The following is a 20,688-nucleotide window of genomic DNA, read 5'->3' on the forward strand; positions in this document are numbered from 1 at the left end:
CTTATCTCCGCTCGCTTAACCCGTTTGGATCTCGCCCGAGATCCAAGCGAGGTGGGGTGATCGGTATCATCTTCTTGGCGGAGGCGGACATGGCTGGTTCCACGCGTGCATCAACGTGCATGCCCGGTTATAAAACGGGATCCGCTGCCGAACAACGCGCGGTGGGTAATCGTTACTCCACAATGTGGTTTGTGTTCTTTCTCCTACTGTCGAGTTTCGCGCTCGACCAGATAGCCAAAATCTACGCCGTGGTCAACGGCGCAAAGTTGTATCTCGAGGTCTCGCTGTTGGGGCTGGCGGCAACGCTTATCGACGATGACGGGAGCTGGGCGTTGGAATTCAAGCTCGACGCGCAGTTCAATTTGGTTGTCGACGGCGCCGAAACCGCCATGGTCGCGCACACGGAGGACTCGTTTCAGTTGCTCATGCTTGATATGGCAGATGGCCTAGCAGCGGCGGACCATCACTGGTCGCTCGCGTGGGGGCCCTCGGGCGAGAGCGAGCTCCACTACACAGACCAGCTCTTTGCCTGCGGCGCGAGCGACCCTTACGAAATATTCAGCCACGCCGAGGACACGCCGGGGTGTGTCCCGATCCAGTTGATCCGGGATAACATATTCAGAAGCGAGGAGGAGGAGGAGGAGGAGCCAGTGGAGGAGGAGCCAGAGGCGGAGGAGGAGTATGAGGAGTACACTATGGAGCCAGCAAGCGCAGGGTCAGAGACTCAGGGTCTGACCAGCGTTGAAGACACAGTGGTTCCAACAGAGACTCTGGCTCTGCCTATACAATCAACCACCGTTGAGGATACAGTGGTACCAACGCTGGACCCGGGGCTGTCAGAAAGCCCAGAGGGAACTGCTCTGGCTCTGCCTCAATCGACCAGCGTTGAAGACACAGTGGCAACAGAGCCCACCGGTGTACTGGAGAGCTCGCGGGGAGAGACCACAGAGGTGACAAACGTGACACCTGTGATATCCTCGCCAGAGTCTAGCAGCGAGAGCTCGACAGGAGCTGAGACCACTGAGGTGACACCTGTGACACCTGTGACATCCTCGCCAGAGTATAGCGAGAGCTCGATACCAACTGTCTCAGAGAGTCTGCCCGTCGATAACACCACAACGGAAGACACAGAAGCCTCCTCACAAGCGGAGTCCACCGGGACAAGCGAAGGCGCGGAAGCAACTGATGTGGAGACTGAAACCACCACTGAAGTGACAACGGCCTCTCCAGTGTCTGGCGAGCAAGTTGAAACAACACCCCCGACTGCGGGGCCACGTACTGGTGAAGACTATGAGACTACAGAGCTCGGTTTGGAAACAACGTCGGACGGTACAAGAGAAACAGGAGAAGCTTTAACTAGTCAGAGTATGGTGAGTGGAACCACCACTGATGCACTGACAACAGCCGAGTCAGCGTACACGAGTGAAGGTTCGTGGAGTCAAAGCACGGCCACGGAGATAGAAAGTGAAAGCGAGACTGGAGCGGTCACAACTGAGCTGGAGACACAAACCAAGGCCTCGGAAGCAACTGAGACGCAAGGCGCAGAGATGACAGAAGGGCTCACCGATTTGACAACCGCGCTGGAGACACAATCTAGCTCACTGGAAGGAGCTTCGGAGATTGGGGATGGCGAATCGACCAATGGTGGAGACATCACAATGACGAGCTGGGGTGCAATCCTGGAGTATGAGACTGCATCCAGTGAACCTTTGCCAAGTGAGAGTAAGGAGACAGTTGAGCTACTGGGGAGCTCAAACTCTCTACTGGAGAGTGGTGAAAGCACGGTGACTGGGGTGGAGCTGTACGGGGAGAGTGCAGAGACTGCTGATGCCACAGCAGACACTGGGGTAGTGGGACCTGTATTGACTGGTGAAAGTGAAACTGAAACTGCTGAAGCTGGTGCTAGGGAAACTGAAACTGGAGCTACTGAAACAAGACCGAGCGGGGAGACTCCTCCTGAGACTTCCCAAACTGATGAAGCGGAACCCACTGAAGAGTCCACTGAAGAGTCCACTGAACCTGAAGCTAGTGAGACTTCTTTTATTGATGAAACTCAAACCAGTGAACCTGAAGCCAGTGAAACTCCGGCTACTCAAGCTGGAGTTACTGAGACTTCCCAAACTGATGAAGCTGAGACTGAAGCTGCTGAAACTGAGACTCAAGCCAGTGAACCGGAATCCACTGAAACTTCCCAACCTGGGTCCAGTGAGACTTCCCAAACTGAGTCTAGTGAGACTCCAGCCACTCAAGCTAGTGAGGCTTCTCAAACTGGAGCTGAGGAAACTGAAACTGAACAAACTGAAACTGAAGCTGGTGCTGAGGAAACTGAACCCACTGAAACAAGCGGGGAGACTGAGTCTAGTGAGACTTCTCAAGCTGAAGCTACTGAAACTATTGGTGAAGCTGTAGCTACTGAAATTACAGATGAAGCTAAGGCTAGTGAAGCTGAAGCTGTACCAACTGACGTTAAGGCTACTGAAACTGAAACTGAAACTGGACCCACGGACTCAACCGAGACTTCCCCAACTGAATCTACTGAAGCTGAATCCACTGAAGCCGGAGCTAGTGAACCCACCGATGAAGCTACTGAAACTGAAACTACAGATGAAGCTGTGGCTAGTGCAACTGAAGCCGAGTCCACTGCAACTGAGGCTCCTGAAACATCACTTCCTTACGAAACTGAAGCTACTCAAACTGAAGCCAGTGAAACTAAAGTTACTGAAGCTGAAGCTACTGAAGCTGAACCTGAGACTTCTCAAACTTCCCAAACTGAGTCGACTGAAGCTGAATCTACTGAGTCTGAATCCACTGAGTCTGCTCAAGCTGAAACTCAAGGTACTGAAACACAAGCTACTCTTGAAACTCAAGCTACTGAGTTTACTGAGACTGAGTCTACTGGAGCTACTGAGACTCAAGCTGGAGCTGGAGCTACTGAAGAAACTCAAGTCACTGAAGCGTCTGCTGAAGAAACTCAAGTTACCGAGACTTCTCAAATTGAGTCAACTGAAACTCAAGCTGCTGAAACTGATGAAACTGAGACTCAAGCCGAGTCTACTGAAACTGAGTCAATTGAAACTGAGTCAATTGAAACTCAAGGTCCAGCTGCCGAAGCTGAGTCTATGGAGACTTCTCAAACTGAAACTACTGAAGTTAGCGAAACTACTGAAGTTAGCGAAACTACTGAAGTTAGTGAAACTACTGAGACCGAAACTCAAGCTAGTGAACATAGTGAACCTCAATCCACCGAGACTTCTCAAACTGATGAAGCTGAGTCTATAGAGACTGAATCTATTGAGACTGAAGCTAGTGGAGCTGGAGCTGCTGTTGAAACTCAAGCTGGAGCTACTGAGTCTACTGATGAAACTACCGAAACTGAACCCACTGAAACTTCTCAAGCTCAAGCTGTTGAAACTGAAGAAGCTGAAACTGAAACTGAAGCTGCCGAGACTTCTCAGGCTGGGTCTAGTGCGACCGAACCCACTGAAATTGGAGCTACTGAACTCGCTGAAAGTGAGCCTGCCGAGACTTCTCCTATAGATGAAACTCGAGTTAGTGAAACTCAAACTACTGAAACATCGGTTTCGTCAGAAACTGATGAAGCTGAAACTCAAGCCAGTCAAGCTAGTGAGACTGAAGAAAGTGAGACTGAAGAACCTGAAACTAGTGAGGCTGAAACTCAAGCCGGTGAAGCTGAAGCTACTGATGAAACTCAAACTATAGAACCTGGATCCACTGAGACTTCTCAAACTGAGTCTAGTGAGACTTCTATTGATGAAACTGAAACTCTAGCTGGAGCTGCTGTGGAAACTCGAGTTAGTCAAACTCAAACTACTGACGAAGCTGAACCCACTGAACCTGAATCTACCGAGACTCCTCCAACTGACGAAGCTGGAGCTACTGAAACAGGAGCCACTCAAGCTAGTGAGGCTGGAGCTATTGATGAAACCCAAGCTACTGAAGCCCAAGCCGAGACCACTGAAGCCGGAGCTGTTGGACTTGAAGAAACCGAAACTCAAGCTGGTGAGGCTAGTGAAACTCAAGCTGTGGAAACTGAAACTCAGGCTGTGGAAACTGAATCCCAAGCTACTCTTGAAACTCAAGTTCGTGAAGCTAGTGAGACTGGAGCTGCTGTTGAAACTCAAGTTAGAGACCCTGAATCCATCGAATCTACTGAAGCTAGTGAAGCTACTGAAGCTAGTGAAGCTACTGAAACTCAAGTTAGTGAAGCTGAGGCTACTGAAATTGAAACTCAAGCTACCGAGACTGGAGAAACTGAGTCTTCTCAAACTGATGAACCCACTGAGACTACCGGGTCTACTGAAACTGATGAAGCTGAAGCCAGTGAAACCCAAGTCAGTGAACCTGGATCCACTGAAGAGTCGACTGAGACTCAAGCTACCGAAACCGAAGTCTCGTCAGAGACTGAGGTTTCAAGCTCTGATGAAACTCAAGCTGTTGAAACTCAAGCTGTTGAAACTCAAGCCACTCAAGCTGGAGCTACTGAAGAAACTCAAGTTACTGAAGAGTCTACCGATGAGTCCACTGAAACTCAGGCCACTGAAACTCAGGCCACTGAGACAGAGTCTAGTGAAACTGAAGAAACTGAGACCCAAGCTACTGAAACTCAAGCTGATGAAACTGAACCCCTAGCTGCTGAAACTCAAGCTGATGAAACTTCTTCCATTGATGAAGCTCAAGCTAGTGAAACTGATGAAGCTGGAGCTGTTGAAACTGAAACTGAAACCGGAGCTTACGAAACTAGTGAAACTGAATCTAGTGAAGCTGAAACTCAAGCTGTTGAAACTCAGGCTACTCAAACTACTGAGTCTACTGAAGCTACTGAAACTCAAGCTGGACCCACCGATGAGTCTACTGATGACGAAACTGAAACTCAAACTACTGAAACTGATTCCGCCGAAGCTAGTGTAACTGATGAAACTGAAGCTACTGAAACGCAAGCTACTGAAACTGATTCCACCGAAGCTAGTGTAACTGATGAAACTGAAGCTACTGAAACGCAAGCTAGTGAACCTGAATCTCAAGCTGCTGAAACTGGAACTGAAGCCAGTGAAGCTAGCGAGACTTCTCAAACCCAAGCTGGTGAAACCCAAGTTGGTGAAACTGAAACTACTGAAACCCAAGCTGGTGAAACTCAAGCTACTGAGTCAACTGAAACCCAAGCTGGTGAACCTCAAGCTAGTGAAAGTGATGAAACTGAGACTCAAGCTGGAGCTTCTGAAACTACTCTTGAAACTCAAGTTAGTGAAACCACCGAAACCTCAGTCTCTGACGAGACTGAGGTAACCCAAGCCAGTGAAGCTGAAGCTAGTGAAACCACCGAAACCTCAGTCTCTGGCGAGACTGAGGTAACCCAAGCCAGTGAAGCTGAGTCTCCTGAGACCACCGAAACCTCAGTCTCTGGCGAGACTGAGGTAACTCAAGCTGTTGAAACCGGAGCCACTGTTGAAACTAATGAAGCCGAGACTCAAGCTAGTGAAGCCACTGCACCTGAGACTGAAGAAACTGAGTCTTCTCAAACTTCTCCTACTGATGAACCCGAGTCTACTGAGGCTTCTTCTATTGATGAAACTCAAGCTACTGTTGAAACTCAAGCTACCCTAGTTGTTGAAACTCAAGCTACCCTAGTTGTTGAAACCTCAGTCTCTGGCGAAACTGAAGAAGGTGAAACTCAAGTTGGTGAAACTCAAGTTGGTGAAACTCAAGTTGGTGAAACTCAAGTTGGTGAAACTCAAGCCACTCAAACTCAAGCTGCTGAAACTCAAGCTAGTGAAACCTCAGTCTCTGGCGAGACTGATGAAGCTAAGTCTACTGATGAAGCTGAACCTCAAGTTAGTGAAACCTCAGTCTCTGGCGAGACTTCGGTTTCCGAGACTGATGAACCTCAAGCTGTTGAAACCTCAGTCTCTGGCGAGACTGATGAAGCTAAGTCTACTGATGAAGCTGAACCTCAAGTTAGTGAAACCTCAGTCTCTGGCGAGACTTCGGTTTCCGAGACTGATGAACCTCAAGCTGTTGAAACCTCAGTCTCTGACGAGACTTCGGCCTTCCTCATCCACGCCCAGCTCAACTCCACCCTCATCCAATTTTCCCTGAACGCCACCCACGTCACCGCGGGCACCGGCGTCCCCGGCCGCTTCACCATAACCTCCACCTACCTCACCACCAACAACCTGTACGTCGCGGTCGGCCCCGGCGGCATCATGTTGTTAGGGGATGAGGCAAGCGCCTCCCCCGGGTGGGCGTTGCTCGACAACACGCTCAGCTTGCAGCAGCTCCAGCGGCGGGACGAGCCCGAGGGGCAGTTCTTTCTCTGCCCCGCGGAGGAGGGCTACGTGGTGCATGTGGAGACACCGGGGGGAGGGTGTGTGGAAGTGGAGCCGTGGGTGGAGCCCGTCGACCCTGTCGACAGGGTCGACACAGCTGTGACAACAGCTGTGGAGACAGCGACAGAGAGTGAAGAAGCTAAGGAGACAGCGACAGAGAGTGAAGAGTCTACTGAAGCTAGTGAAACTGAAGCTTCTCAACCCGAAACTGAGAGTGTGGAGACAGAGAGTGGAACAGAGAGTGAAGCTGAAGCTGAAGAGACAGAGAGTGAGACAGAGACAGAGACTGAAACAGAAGCTGTGGAGACAGAAGTTGTAGACACAGAGAGTGTTGAAGGTAGTGAAACTGAACCTTCTGGAACTGAGACTATTGAAACTGAAACTGAAACTGAAGCTTCTGAAACTGAGGGTGTGGAGACAACTGTGGAAGCTGAAGCTATGGAAAAAGAGAGTGAAACGGAGAGTGGTGGAGCTGTTGAAACTGAAACCAAGACTGAAGCTGAGAGTGGTGAAGCTAAGGAAACTGAAGCTAAGGAAACTGAAGCTAAGGAAACTGAAGCTAAGGAAACTGAAGCTAAGGAAACTGAAACAGGGAGTGGAGAAGCTGAAGCTTCTCCAACTGAAGGTAGTGAAACTGAAACCGAAGCTAGTGAAACCAAGACCGAGGAGACAGAGTTTGCCGAAGCTAGTGAGGAGTCTACTGAAGCTGGTGAAGCAAAGACTGAAGAGACTACTGAAGCTGAAACAGATGAAACCAAGACTGAAACTGAGAGTGAGACAGAGAGTGGAGAAGCTTCAGCTTCTCCAAGTGAAACAGAAGCTGAAACAGAAAGTTATGAAGCTTTTGAAGCAAAATCTAATGAAACTGTTACAACTTCTGAAACTGAAACAAAGACTGAAACAGAAAGTTATGAAGCTTTTGAAGCAAAAAGTTATGAAACTGAAACAAAGAGTGAAACTTATGAAACTCATCAAACTGATGAAACAGAAACTACTGAAACTGAAACAAAGAGTGAAACAAAGACTTGTGAAACTTATCAAACTTCTGAAACTTCTGAAACAGAAACTACTGAAACTGCTGAAACAGAATCTAGTGAAACCAAAGTGGGAGAAGTTGTTCCAACAAAGACTTATGAAGGTTTTGGTACCAAATCTTATGAAACTGTTTCAACTTATGAAACAAAAACTTCTGAAACTTTTGAAGCAAAAACTGATGAAACTACTGAAACTTATCAAACTTATGAAACAAAGAGTGGTGAAACAGATGAAACAGAGACTGAAGAGACAGATGAAACAGAGACTTGTGAAACTGTTACAACTTATGAAACAGATGAAACTAAGAATGAAGAGACAGATGAAACAAAGACTAGAGAAGTTGTTCCAACAAACACTTGTGAAACTTTTGAAGCCAAATCTAGTGAAACTGATGAAACTACTGATGATACTGAAACTGTTCCAACTGAAACAAACAAGTATACACTCTCCACGAGCTACGTCCTGGCAACACCCCCGACACCCCGCCCGCTCCTGGCCGGCGCCGCGCGGCCCCGCCCCTTCATATAGCGTCCATGTACCGTCTTAGCACCAAGCCTAGCTCCCCCATCCTAGCCTCCACCGCGCGCGCCTCCCTAACAAACTCCTCCTCTATCGTGTTTGTCTCCCTGACTCTCCCCGCGATGCGCTCCACCGTGGCCTCGCTCTGCTCCCGCATGTCAGCCTGCCTGGCGATACTAGAGTCAAGCTCCGCCTGAGCTGACTTTAACCCCTCGGCTAATTGTTTCACCTGCTGCTCCAACTGCGCCTGCGTGTCCTCCGCCTTCCTCCGTGTGCGGTCCAACTGCTTCCTGGCCACACTGTACATCTCTGCAACGTCTGTCTCCTCCCGCCTCACCCGGCCGAGCTCGTCCTCAGCCCGGACAAGCGCCTGGTGGCTTTGCTCTTGAAGTTCTTTTGCCCTCGCTACCTCCTCGGCTAGCTTGACAAGCTCCCTCACTTTAACCTTAGTAACCTGCACCGCGTCGACGGTCCGCCCCAACCGTGAAAACCGCAACTCCAATGTTGCAGCAGCTTGGGCCTGTGCTGTCGCCTCCCCGCGCAAGTCGTCCACCACCCTCTCCACCACCGAGACGTCCAACGACAACACCGCTTTTACCTCCTCCACCTGCTCCTGGACCTCCCCGAGGAGAAACTCCACGTCCTCCGCCTTCGCGGCGAGCTCCCGCTTCCTCCCCCGGTACGCCTCGTGCTCGCGGGTGAGTCCGAGCTGCTCCTGCTTCATCGCGCGGAGCCGGCCCTCGAGCCGCCGGTTGTAAACACGTACATGGTCAAAACTGGTTTGGGGGAAAGACTGGATCTGTTCCATGAGCTCTCTAGCACGGGCATCTCCTGCTTCTACTGCCTCCACGACGGCCTCCGCCTCGTGGGCCTTGTTTTCAAACTCCTGCGAGAGCTGCTCCCGGAACCGGATATAGTTGACCAACGCGCTGAGCAACCGCTGCGTGCGGCGTGGCTGCGGCCGGGTGATATCCCCGACGAGAAGGTCACTGACTCCTATGTTTTTGAAGAACCTCTCCGCAAGCTTGTAGAGGAGCAAGGTCTTTTCCACGTCGAGGCTGCGCTCGTCAATCCCCATGAACAAGTGGACGCACTCGGCGATGACCGGCTCGATGGCCGCCCGTGTGGGACGGCTCACCTGCGCCTCGCTGATGGCAAAGTCGCACTCCTGCAAACAGGTTGCTATTTCTTGTGGACTGAGTAATGGAAATCGGTCACGGGCCATGAGTGTGGTGTTGTGGTTATATCCTTTCTGCGGTGTGGATGGCGCACCGGCAGACCGTTTTGATCGCCTCTGTGAGAAGAAAGTATGGTCGCGCGCGCCGCGCGCCGTGCTCAACAGCCGTCCCGAGGTGCTCCAACTCGTCGTCTCTAAATTGGGAGATTGTCCTCATCAAGGACACCTCTGGGGCTATCTGTTTCATCTCCCTTAATTGCCCATTGTAGTGCCCGCCGATGACCGTCTCCACCGCCTCCGTGCACGCCATCGCCGCCTCGGGGCCCATCCACGCCGTGCCCGCGCCCAACGCCATGGCCCCGACCTTCCACACGGGGGTCAAGAGGCTCGGCCGCACCCGCCGGGCAACTTGGAGCCGGTCAAATGTTTTTCGGTGCTGCTGCTCCTGCTCCCACATGTGCTTCAACACGGGCCTCAAGTGGGGGTGCCTGGCCGAGAGGACTGAGATCTGCCCGCGGTAGATGTAGTCCGCGCCCAACTCGCCCGCCTGGTCCACCCGGATCACCCGCGAGAGGTACGCGCCGCGAGAGAGCCGTGCTGCTTTCATCGGTGGTCGGTGTTGACTGAGGTGGGGGGGGGGGGGGGGGGGTTGGTTTTTAAGCTGGTAAGCTGGGGTAAGGGGAATGTCAGACTCTGATCCAACAAGCGTATAAATGATTTAACACTGTAGTGGCTTCCAATGCTTGGTGTTCTTTGGAGTTGCCTGGTGCTCAAGATGGACCAGTAACGGTGCTGGTATAGTCTGCGTTCTTCTTGATCACCGAAAATCGCAAACTTTTCGCTTTTTCCACCTGTTTCAACAGTGGGGTTTCACGGCGAAATTGTGGCTTCCACCAAAACTGAATAGTTGTTCACTTGTCAAATGACAAAAAAGATAATATACACCGCTAAAGATAAGTATGACCATATATATACTAGACCGTTAACTTGACTCAGTAAGCTGCAAGCACCCAGTTTATGACTCCGTGAAATGTTTTCGGCAAATGGCAATGCAAGTGCGCTACCACTCTAAAATTCACCCAAGCTGTCTTTTTTTTCGTGCGCACTCTCCCATTATTTCAATACAGAACACGTGGCACGAGGGACTCACGGTCCTTTGCCAAGCGTCTAACAATTTCTCAGGGCCAACCACGCTAGTGCCATCTCAGCAGCATCTTTTGCTTCCAGCTGTTGGCTCATACATGCTCCGCGACTGCTCAAGTGGGGCGAAAATATTTTACTGAGTGATGCTCGCCCCAGTTTTTCTACGTCTACAGATTTTACCAACTTCTGGCCAATCACAGTCAAGCCTTAAATGATGCTTCAGATGGCCATTTCGTTCCGACACATCAACTTCCAATCGCATTTGCTAAAACTAAAAACGCGTAAAAAAATAAAGACTATTTAAATAGATACCCAGTGGTATTCTTCGTTGATGCTCACATTCCCATCAACAGCAACTTGGACCGGCCGAACTACACTGTCTGTCAAATGAATGTCTAGCTCACTTGAGCTGGAACTCAAGATGTCGTCGCTACTGCAGCTAAAGTCAAAACTACCACTCAGAATGTCTTCAAAAGTTGGACTCATGGGAGCTTGGCGAGAAGCCTCAGCACTCGTAGCTTTCTCCACAATCACACCTGCAGTAACCTCTTTTTCCCTGCACAAGTTCTCCAACCTCTCCTTATCACAGTTGGGGAAATATACACGAAGCACTTTGGCTTCCGCGAGGTATTGAATGGGGAGTTCTCCCAACTCAAAAACCTTTTTCAAATTGCTCTTTACTTCATTGAGTTTGTTCTGGAAAGCGGCAATGCTAAAGAATATGTCATCCAACACGTCTCCTGTGAGATATGTCTTGTTGTGAACGCCTATGCTAAAGTTGACTGGAAAATCAAGATGGCTGCTAACGGAGTCATTGTTACTGTCCACTGCTTCAGCACGAGCCATGGGTTTTGCAATCTTGTAACTAGCCGAGGACTTGTGGAAAGCTCTCAAATTCAGGAAAAACAACTTGTAGGTCATTCTCAAGCCCTGGTGGTACATTTTCAAACGGAAGCTGTTTTGGTAAGTTTCTGAAAAGTTCTTGAACACGAATCCGTGATTTAACGTTCTCAAAACCTGTGACGATCTTTTGAGCGGATGCACGATGGGCCTATGTGGTGTTAATCTGAACGAATAGCGCCAATGTGGAGGTGAATATGTAGAAAAGTCACGGACAAAGACCTTGGGCCTGCCTCCGTTATTCTGAGCAGGAACTCTGGCATAGGCTGGTTTGGGGGTCCGAGATGGTAACTGCGGGGTTTGATGAACTTCACGTTGGAGATTCTCCGAAAACTCTTTGATTGCCCTTTCAACTCTCCTGTAGACGTCTTTAGTTCTCAGGGACACGAGTTTGGAGAATCTCAAGACCATCATCCTTGCTCAATTTGTCAAAAGTGTACTGGTTGAACAAAGAATCCACCGTGTTGAGTGAAAAGACGAGCCGGTGTGGGGAAAATCAAAAATCAAGGATCCCCTTTTTTTGCCTCTTATCTAAAAAAAATATAACTGCCGAGACGGAGCCGAAGCGCGCATATCCCTACAACCGCTGGTAGTGAGGCCAGTCCTAAAACATCGTCTCACTTGATGGACCACACTATTGTCAGCAAAGACCAAATAGTGGAAAAGAAAAAAAACCAGCATTCATTGCAACTTTTATCGACCCCCCAGATCCAGTCAGAAGATCTCCCTTTGTCGTTCTTGTGCAGCGTGAGCAATTTTATAGCTACTATATTAAAAACCTCCACCTTCCTAGCAGAAAAGAGGACGAATCGTATAGTGGTTATTATTTCTGCCTTCCAAGCAGAAGACGTGGGTTCGATTCCCGCTTCGTTCATTTTTTTTTTTTTCTCCACCACCTTTATTTCCATCACCAACCTGTTGATCATCACATTCTGTCTTCTCTCTTCTTTTTACCATTTGTTAATCTTTGTTTTTTTTTTTCTTTCGCTCCTTGGACCCAGAGATCACGTTGAGGACTTTTATGCTCAGACGGCTAGGTCTCACGTATAAACTGTTTTACCGCTCGATGCATTCCATAGTATTGGATGAGCAGGAACTAAAGATACGCAACTTGCTTGTCGACTACTGCAGATACTACCAGGACAATGGCGGAGTGCCGCTCACGTTGAGGATCACCGGTGGTTGGGTTCGTGACAAACTCTTGGGCAGGGAGAGCCATGACATTGATATCGCGGTGGACCACCTCCTGGGGGAGGAGTTTGTTTCCGGGCTACAAGCGTACTTGAGGCAGCATGACCCCGAGCTTTCGATGCGACACGTCCACACCATCAAGATGAACCCGTTAAAGTCGAAGCATTTGGAAACGTGCACGACCAAGTTGTACGATGTAGACTTGGACTTTGTCAATTTGAGGTCAGAGGAATACTCGGACGATAGCCGGGTGCCCGTGATTGAGTTTGGCACTCCCGAGCAAGACGCAATGAGGAGAGATGCCACTTTGAATGCACTTTTTTACAACATGAACGACCTGAAGGTGGAGGATTTCACAGGCACGGGTTTGCTGGATTTGAAAAATGGCATTTTGAAAACACCATTGCCACCAGTGCGGACATTTTTGGACGATCCGTTGCGGATACTTCGGTTGATCCGGTTTGCGTGCAAATTCAACTTTGTCATTGAGCGCTCCACGTTGGAGGCAATGATGGAAATCCACAATCAAAAGGCTCTTCTGACCAAGATAAGTAAAGAGAGAATCGAGATCGAGTTGCGCAAGGCCCTCGTGAGTGCGAACCCGAGCTACGGATTGCGGTTGATCTACAACTGCAACTTGGTGGAGAGTTTGTTTTATGTGGAAGAGTTGGAGCAGCAGTTTGACAGAAATGCCCTTAAAAGTTCAGTTGACAGAATCCCGCACCACCTACAAGCAGCCAGCGCCATTTTCCCGTATTTCGAGCAAGAGGTCAGCTCCACAACGGTGGAAATGCTGCAGGCGTACCGAGATTTCGACGACGACTTTAAATTCAACTTTTGGCTCTCGATGATCTTGCACCCGTATTCCGTTGTGCCACGAGTCAAGAACAAAGACGTCTATGACCAGCTCCTACGCATGGGGTTGAAATGCAAAAAAAGCGATATACTCAAAATCACCGCGATCAACATGGCCGACAGGCTGCCGATTGACAGTTTCTTCGAGACCAGCGTCAAGAGGTCGGACTTGGGGCTATATTTGAGGAAATTTCCCGGGTTTGCCGATCTCAACTTGCTCGTGCAATGTTTCATCGACTGCATCCACGGCGTGCGAATAGAAAACCCATTACCAACAACCCCGGAACCTGTATCAATCCCAAATGAGCAAATAAACTCGATCAAGACGACAATTGCAAAATACGAAAAGTTGTTTGCGGCAGTGAAAGAGCTCAACCTTCGAGACGTGCATAATCTCAAACCATTGCTCGAGGGAAAGACAATCGCCAACGAACTAGGCAAGAAGCCAGGCCCCTGGATGAAACCTGTGACGGATAAAGTATTTATATGGCAATTAGATAACCCCAATGGCTCTGCCGGCGAGTGTTTAGAATATATAAAATCGCATTGCTGTGCGTCATAAAACAAACAAATTTTTTTTCTTTCTGAGTATTTGAATTTTTCAGAATCAGTCATACATAACCTCAATAACCCAGTACCCCATCATTCAATGTCAATTGAAAAGGTGCCCATATTGGGCAAAGAGACAATACATGTGGGCTACGGCATCCAAGAGCACATTGTGGAGGAGACCATCACCAAGTTGGCCTCTTCCACTTATGTCATTGTGTCCGATACCAACATGGCGGAGACCGACACTTTTGCCAAATTGAAAAGCAGCTTTGAAGCGAAACTTGAACAAAAGAGGCCCGAGTCGAGGTTGTTGAGCTACCTCGTTCCGCCAGGGGAGAATAACAAGAATAGGAAAACCAAGGCTGCCGTCGAAGACTTTCTTTTGCAGCAAGGATGCACAAGGGACACAGTCATCTTGGCGGTAGGTGGAGGCGTCATTGGAGACATGATTGGCTTTGTCGCCGCGACGTTCATGAGAGGAGTAAGAGTTGTCCAAGTGCCCACGACATTGTTGGCCATGGTGGACTCATCGGTGGGAGGCAAAACCGCCATTGACACGGAATTGGGAAAGAACTTTATTGGAGCATTCCACCAACCGGAGTACGTGTTTTGCGATGTATCCTTTTTACAAACGCTTCCAAAAAGACAACTCATCAACGGCATGGCAGAGGTGGTCAAGACCGCTGCGATATGGGACGAGGCCGAGTTTACCCGGTTGGAGAATTTCGCCAACCAGTTTCTCACAGAGGTGTCGTCTGCGAGCCCCAACTTGGAAAACATAAAGCAAGACTTGATCAAGACGGTTTTAGGGTCGGTGCGTGTTAAAGCGTTGGTTGTGTCTGCCGATGAAAAGGAGGGCGGTTTGAGAAACTTGCTCAATTTTGGCCACACGATTGGACACGCAATCGAGGCTTTGCTTACCCCAGAAGCTCTTCACGGCGAATGTGTTTCTATAGGTATGATTAAGGAGGCTGAACTATCCCGCTACCTTGGCATCTTGCCCCCCTCGGCTGTGGCGAGACTTTCCAAGTGTCTCTCGGCTTACAATTTGCCCGTATCTGTTGACGAAAAGAAGTTTTCCAAGATCGTCGGCTCAAAGAAACACGACTTGAAAATCGACGCCCTCATCAAGAAGATGTTGATTGACAAAAAGAATGACGGAAGCAACATCAGATGCGTTCTTCTCGAGGCAATCGGCAAATGCTACCAGTCCAAAGCACACCAAATATCAAAGGAAGACTTGAAGTTTGTGCTCACGAATGAAGTGCTAGTTCACCCGTTCAATACCCAGCCAGGCGCCGCGGTCACCATAACCCCGCCCGGGTCCAAGTCGATATCCAACAGAGCCTTGATCTTGGCTGCGTTGGGTCAAGGAACTGTCAAAATTAAAAATTTGTTACACTCGGACGACACCAAGCACATGCTCGACGCATTGGTCCTTTTGAAAGGCGCCAGTGTCGCGTTTGAGGATAACGGTGAAACGATTGTTATTAGCGGCAACAGCGGCAACTTGTACGCCTGCAAAGAAGAGTTGTACTTGGGGAACGCCGGCACGGCGTCGAGGTTTCTCACCGCCGTCGCATCCTTGATCAAATGCGACGACGAATCACGTGACTCCATAGTCTTGACCGGTAACTCGAGAATGCAGGAGCGTCCAATAGGTGCATTGGTCGACGCACTAAGGGCCAATGGATCGTCGGTTGACTATCTTAACCATACAGGCTCTCTTCCGTTAAAGATTGCCGCTGGAAGAGGCTTTAAAGGTGGCAAGATCGAGTTGGCAGCAACAACGTCGTCTCAATACGTCTCTGCCATTTTGATGTGTGCCCCATATGCTGAAGAAAGCGTCACATTGACCTTGGTTGGGGGCAAACCCATTTCTCAGTTGTACATTGACATGACCTGCGCAATGATGAGTGACTTTGGCATCAAGGTCACCAAGTCAGGCTACACCTACCACATTCCAAAGGGCGTCTACAAGAACCCCAGTGAGTATGTGGTTGAGTCCGACGCCTCGTCAGCAACATATCCCTTGGCATTTGCCGCGCTCACAAACACATCATGCACGGTGCCAAACATTGGCTCGTCGTCGCTTCAAGGAGACGCGAGATTTGCCGTTGACGTGTTGAGACCGATGGGCTGTAAAGTTGAGCAAACAGCGCATTCAACTACAGTTACGGGTCCACCCTTGAGCCAATTGGTGGCGCTTTCGTCTATTGATATGGAGCCCATGACTGATGCGTTTTTGACGGCATCGGTGGTGGCGGCTGTGGCACAAGGCACAACCACGATTTCAGGCATAGCCAATCAACGAGTCAAGGAGTGCAATAGAATCAAGGCCATGGTTGATGAGTTGGCAAAGTTTGGCGTCTCGGCACGTGAGACTGAGGATGGTATTGCCGTGACGGGCGTAAAGCCTCTGGAATTGAAGACTCCGTCACTGAGAGGAGTCAAGACTTATGACGATCATAGAGTGGCAATGTCGTTTTCATTATTGGCTGGATTGTGTAAAGAGCCTGTTTTGATTCAGGAAAGGTCAACTACAGGCAAGACGTGGCCCGGTTGGTGGGATGTATTGCATTCGCAATTCAACTGCACATTAGAAGGATTTGAAGCTGAAAATAGTGCCAGAGAGCCAGCTAATAATGGAAGCAAGAGCATTGTGGTTATCGGAATGAGAGCCGCTGGCAAGTCCACCTTGTCGAGATGGTTAGCTGATTTCTTGGGCTTTCAAATATTGGACTTGGACGAGTACTTGGAGAAGAAACTTGGTGTTGATATCAAAACACTCATCAAGGATAAAGGATGGGAGCATTTCCGTCAGGAAGAGACCAAGGTCTTGAAAGAGGCTTTGGTTCAATTTGGCAATGGGTATGTGTTGGCAACAGGCGGTGGCATCGTGGAAGGTGCTGAACCCAGAGCGCTCTTGAAAGACTTTATCTCGAGCAAAGGGATTGTGTTGCATTTACACCGCGACTTGGAGGAGACCCTTACCTTTTTGAGCGCAGATGCAACCAGGCCAGCATACTCGCATGAAGTGAGAGATGTTTGGCTTAGAAGAGAGAAATGGTACCACGAGTGTTCCAACTACTACTTCTACTCGACTCATTGCTCAACCGAGAGGGAATTTTCCGACTTGAAAAAGACGTTTTTGAAATACGTGGCCAAGATAACTGGGTTGGAAACTTTTGAAATACCCGCTAGTAGATCGTCATTTGTCACATTGACATGGCCCGATTTGAAAAAGGAAAAAGAGCTCATTCCAAAGGTCTTAGCCGGCTCCAATGCAGTTGAACTCCGTGTGGACTTGTTGGCTCAGCAGGATGAGTATTTTATTGCTGAACAGATTGGAGTTTTGAGAAGCTTGACAGATTTGCCCATTATTTACACAATCAGGACCAAATCTCAAGGCGGAGGAATTCTGGATGAAGATGCAGCTATTGAGCGGTTGTTGTTGTTTGGATTGAAAATGGCAGTCGATGTTATTGACCTACAATTGATTTCGAAAAACTCCACTATTGAAAATGTGGTTGCCAATCGAGGCAACACCAAGATTCTCGCGTCCCACCATGACTTTACTGGTGATTTGAAATGGGACAATGTGTTTTGGAAGAGTAAATATAACCACGGTGTGGCAATCAATGCCGATGTTGTTAAATTGGTTGGTATGGCCACTGAATTCAAGGATAACTTGACCTTGGAGAATTTCAGAAGCGAAAACGCCACCGTTCCCTTGATTGCGATAAACATGGGCCCACGCGGTAAATTGTCGAGGGTCTTGAACCAAGTGTTGACTCCAGTGACTCATGAATTAATCACCAATAAACCCGCGGGGGTTGGTCAATTGTCGTTGAAGGAAATCAACAGGGCCTTTTTCCAGATTGGCGGATTCGTCGAAAAAAAGTTTTGGGTTGTTGGATCGCCAGTTGGGCATTCTAGATCGCCTTCATTGCACAACGCAGGCTACGAAGCATTGGGTTTGCCTTACCATTTTGATCGCTTTGAATCGGACGATGCTGATAAAGTATACCAAGAATTGATGACCAAAAGCGATTTCGGCGGGTTGGCAATCACGATTCCGTTGAAATTGGACATGAAAAAGTACTGTAAGAAATTGTCGGCCTCGGCAGAGATCATCGGTGCCATTAATACAATTACATCTGAGCTTTTAGGTGACAATACAGATTGGATCGGCATTACAAACTCATTTAAACAACGCGGGTTCACCAAGGGAGGTAATGGGTTGGTTGTTGGCGGAGGCGGCACTTCAAGAGCCGCCATCTACGCATTGCATCAATTGGGATGCGAGAAAATCTACTTGCTCAACAGAACAGAAGCCAAATTGCACGATTTGATCAAGAGTTTCCCACAGGAATACAATCTCGAAATCTTGACACCGGAGGCTAGTGACATTTCGTTGATTATGTCGTGCGTACCAGCAGATAGACCCTTGGACGAAGGTTTACTAGCCAAATTGACGCAAGTATTGAGCAGCAACAAGGGTTATTTGTTGGAAGCAGCGTACAAGCCAGCAATCACGCCAATAATGAAATTGGCCAGCGACAATAAACAGTGGCAAGTGATACCCGGGTTTGAAATGTTGATAAACCAGGGCGATGCCCAATTCACAATCCATACTGGATTCAATGCGCCGTACGACGTAATACGCGAAGCCGTGTTGAATGAATGACTGAATGATGGAATCAATGAACCCACGCAGAGAACATAAATACGAGTCTTGTATCTGTAGATATATGAATATATACACACACTAACAGGTAAACATGCTTCTATGTAATGTCGCGGATCCTGTGTCGCGAAACAGAGCGGGGACATTGTATATATATTTTTTTTTTCGGACACTCGGATAAATTCGTAAACCTTCTATTATCAACCGCCCCACTAGCGGGGTCGCTACCTGCAGTCCCGCTAAGGAATATCTCGGATAATCCTCCGTTGTCTGGTCTATTTTAAGAAACCGGACATGAGGACCATCCCATCTGGTCAAGATGCCCGCGTCGCACACAGAGCACAACAGGTTGAAAAGTTTACTAAGTTAACAGCGGATCGGATGGCACGCTCTTTCAATTTTTTAGCCCTGACAGTTGTCTTTCTGGACCAGCCAGAGACCAAGAATGTGTGGACTCGATGAGCAGCTCCCCGTTTCGATTGAGCTTCCAGTGCAGTATAGGACCAACTATGTTGAAGAGCCTCTCCTCTATTCCCACTCCTCATCTCTAGACCTCTTCCCCCATCGCCCTTCGAGCGGGCTTTGGAGGTTATTGGAGGGCATTTGACATCTCAGCTGTTTTGAAAAGTTCCCCCAATTTTTTTTTTTCGTTTATATCCGCTTTTGTGTCGTGGGGGTTAATTTGTGAGTGATTATATTCGAGACATAAAACAGCCAGTGGCATCAAGAGATGGTTTTACCGGTTCCAGTACTCACGAGGAAAACTTTTGCAAAGAAAAAAAAAAAAAAACAGATCCCCCTTTGGCAACTGTATATTTCATCTGTTGATATCAGATTATTATTGCTAGTGATTCACATCAATCTATTGTCGTCTCCTCTTCAAACTCAGGGATCAAGAAAGTACCGGAGAGAGAGAGAGAAAAAGAGAGACCTTACCCCCCATCCCCGCATCATATAACTTACAACCAAGTCTGGTGTTTGATTGAAAGGCCCAATCCACCCACAGAGTTTCTTGTGTGTCCCCTGCCAACTGTCCTTTCCACACCGGTGATATATTTCACACAAGGGACGGAATGTATCGACAATACCGACTGATTGCCAGTAGAAAACTCCCGCTATGGAATCAGCCGCTACGTTGCCACCGACTAAAAAAGAACACGCGACTGTTGCAGAGATGCTATTCGTCCTCGTCCATCTTTAGGGGAGCACGAAACTACTTTCTAGGCTTTGGCAACTCGGAAGACGAGACACCTAGAGACACTGTTGATGAGAGTATCCCCTATGTCCAGTACCCTTTATTCACAAGAGAGCAGTTGAAAAAGATTGTCGCCGACAAGTACAAGTTTGACTTTGGTTATGCCTCGTTTGGATTCCACTCAGACTCGATAGTCCCGTCCATCAACTCGCTAAGCGACTTGACCGACCCGACCCAGCTAAACTCGCTATTACCAAGAAGAAGACCCCAGGGCTCGCCTAGTGATACCCTCAGCGTCAAGGCAGGCGACGATACCATGCTTGTTTCTCCCTCGGTCTTGGCCATCGCCGATGGCGTTAGTGGCTGGGAAAGCGACGGCTCCCTCGCCAACTCGGGCATCTGGTCCCGATCCATTGTTGAGACGTTTAGCAGACTAATGACGGAATACAAAATCAGCCATTCTCCGCACCACTTGAAACGAAGAGATATCGAGGAAATATTGGATGACTCCTTTTTGCACACATCGCACCTTATGGACTTGCAAAAGCTAAGCGGCTCATCGACATTGATCTTGGGCATGATCAGCGGCGACCGGATTTTGATGATCAGTGTGGGTGACTCCAAAATCTTCATCATTCGAGAGAATAAAATCATTGCTACAAACAAGGAGGAAATGGGCGAAGGCTTTTGTCCAACTCAAATCGGCACAAACACAATGTCCAAAATGCCCTCTGACTTTGCCTGGATTGAACTGTTCAAACTACAAGAGAACGATTACATCGTGGTGTGCTCCGACGGAATCACCGACAACTTGTACGAGGAAGAAATCGTCAGCTACATCAGCGAGTTTGTCAATGTCAAAAAGAACAACTTGAAAACTGTGGCAAACAAATTGCTCATCAAGGCTAAGGAAGTGGCGTTTGACGACTATGCATACACCCCATACAATGAAAAAGTGAACCTGGTTCTAAACAAAAACTCGGGAAGCACACACCACAGTTGCGGCGGCAAAGTCGATGACATGTCCATCGTGGTGGCAAAAGTGGTATTGAATGGGAAATAACTACAAAACGACAGAAATGGAAAG

At 48.7% G+C, this 20,688-nt stretch overlaps 6 protein-coding genes across 6 annotated transcripts; 4 read left to right on the forward strand and 2 right to left on the reverse strand. All coding sequences in view use genetic code 12, as the record gives it.

Moving 5' to 3' along the window:
• Nucleotides 1–119: 119 nt before the first annotated feature.
• Nucleotides 120–7,907, forward strand: LODBEIA_P48170 (uncharacterized protein; the record flags this gene model as incomplete). Its single annotated transcript, XM_066975080.1, has 1 exon — nucleotides 120–7,907. One exon carries the CDS (start codon nucleotides 120–122, stop codon nucleotides 7,905–7,907), a length of 7,788 nt encoding a protein of 2,595 aa, XP_066831755.1.
• On the reverse strand, nucleotides 7,900–9,123 carry LODBEIA_P48180 (uncharacterized protein; the record flags this gene model as incomplete). The annotated part of the gene is made up of 1 exon (XM_066975081.1): nucleotides 7,900–9,123. One exon carries the CDS (start codon nucleotides 9,121–9,123, stop codon nucleotides 7,900–7,902), a length of 1,224 nt encoding a protein of 407 aa, XP_066831756.1.
• A 1,395-nt stretch (nucleotides 9,124–10,518) lies between these two features.
• LODBEIA_P48190 (uncharacterized protein) lies at nucleotides 10,519–11,529 on the reverse strand (the record flags this gene model as incomplete). The annotated part of the gene is made up of 1 exon (XM_066975082.1): nucleotides 10,519–11,529. One exon carries the CDS (start codon nucleotides 11,527–11,529, stop codon nucleotides 10,519–10,521), a length of 1,011 nt encoding a protein of 336 aa, XP_066831757.1.
• Nucleotides 11,530–12,139: 610 nt separating this feature from the next.
• Nucleotides 12,140–13,726, forward strand: LODBEIA_P48200 (uncharacterized protein; the record flags this gene model as incomplete). Its single annotated transcript, XM_066975084.1, has 1 exon — nucleotides 12,140–13,726. The coding sequence occupies one exon, from the start codon at nucleotides 12,140–12,142 to the stop codon at nucleotides 13,724–13,726; it is 1,587 nt and encodes a 528-aa protein (XP_066831758.1).
• An 87-nt stretch (nucleotides 13,727–13,813) lies between these two features.
• LODBEIA_P48210 (uncharacterized protein) lies at nucleotides 13,814–18,406 on the forward strand (the record flags this gene model as incomplete). Its single annotated transcript, XM_066975085.1, has 1 exon — nucleotides 13,814–18,406. One exon carries the CDS (start codon nucleotides 13,814–13,816, stop codon nucleotides 18,404–18,406), a length of 4,593 nt encoding a protein of 1,530 aa, XP_066831759.1.
• Nucleotides 18,407–19,479: 1,073 nt separating this feature from the next.
• Nucleotides 19,480–20,664, forward strand: LODBEIA_P48220 (uncharacterized protein; the record flags this gene model as incomplete). Its single annotated transcript, XM_066975086.1, has 1 exon — nucleotides 19,480–20,664. The coding sequence occupies one exon, from the start codon at nucleotides 19,480–19,482 to the stop codon at nucleotides 20,662–20,664; it is 1,185 nt and encodes a 394-aa protein (XP_066831760.1).
• Nucleotides 20,665–20,688: the final 24 nt, after the last annotated feature.

The sequence above is a fragment of the Lodderomyces beijingensis genome (genome assembly GCF_963989305.1).
Source record: "Lodderomyces beijingensis strain CBS 14171 genome assembly, chromosome: 6".
Lineage (NCBI taxonomy): Eukaryota > Fungi > Ascomycota > Pichiomycetes > Serinales > Debaryomycetaceae > Lodderomyces > Lodderomyces beijingensis.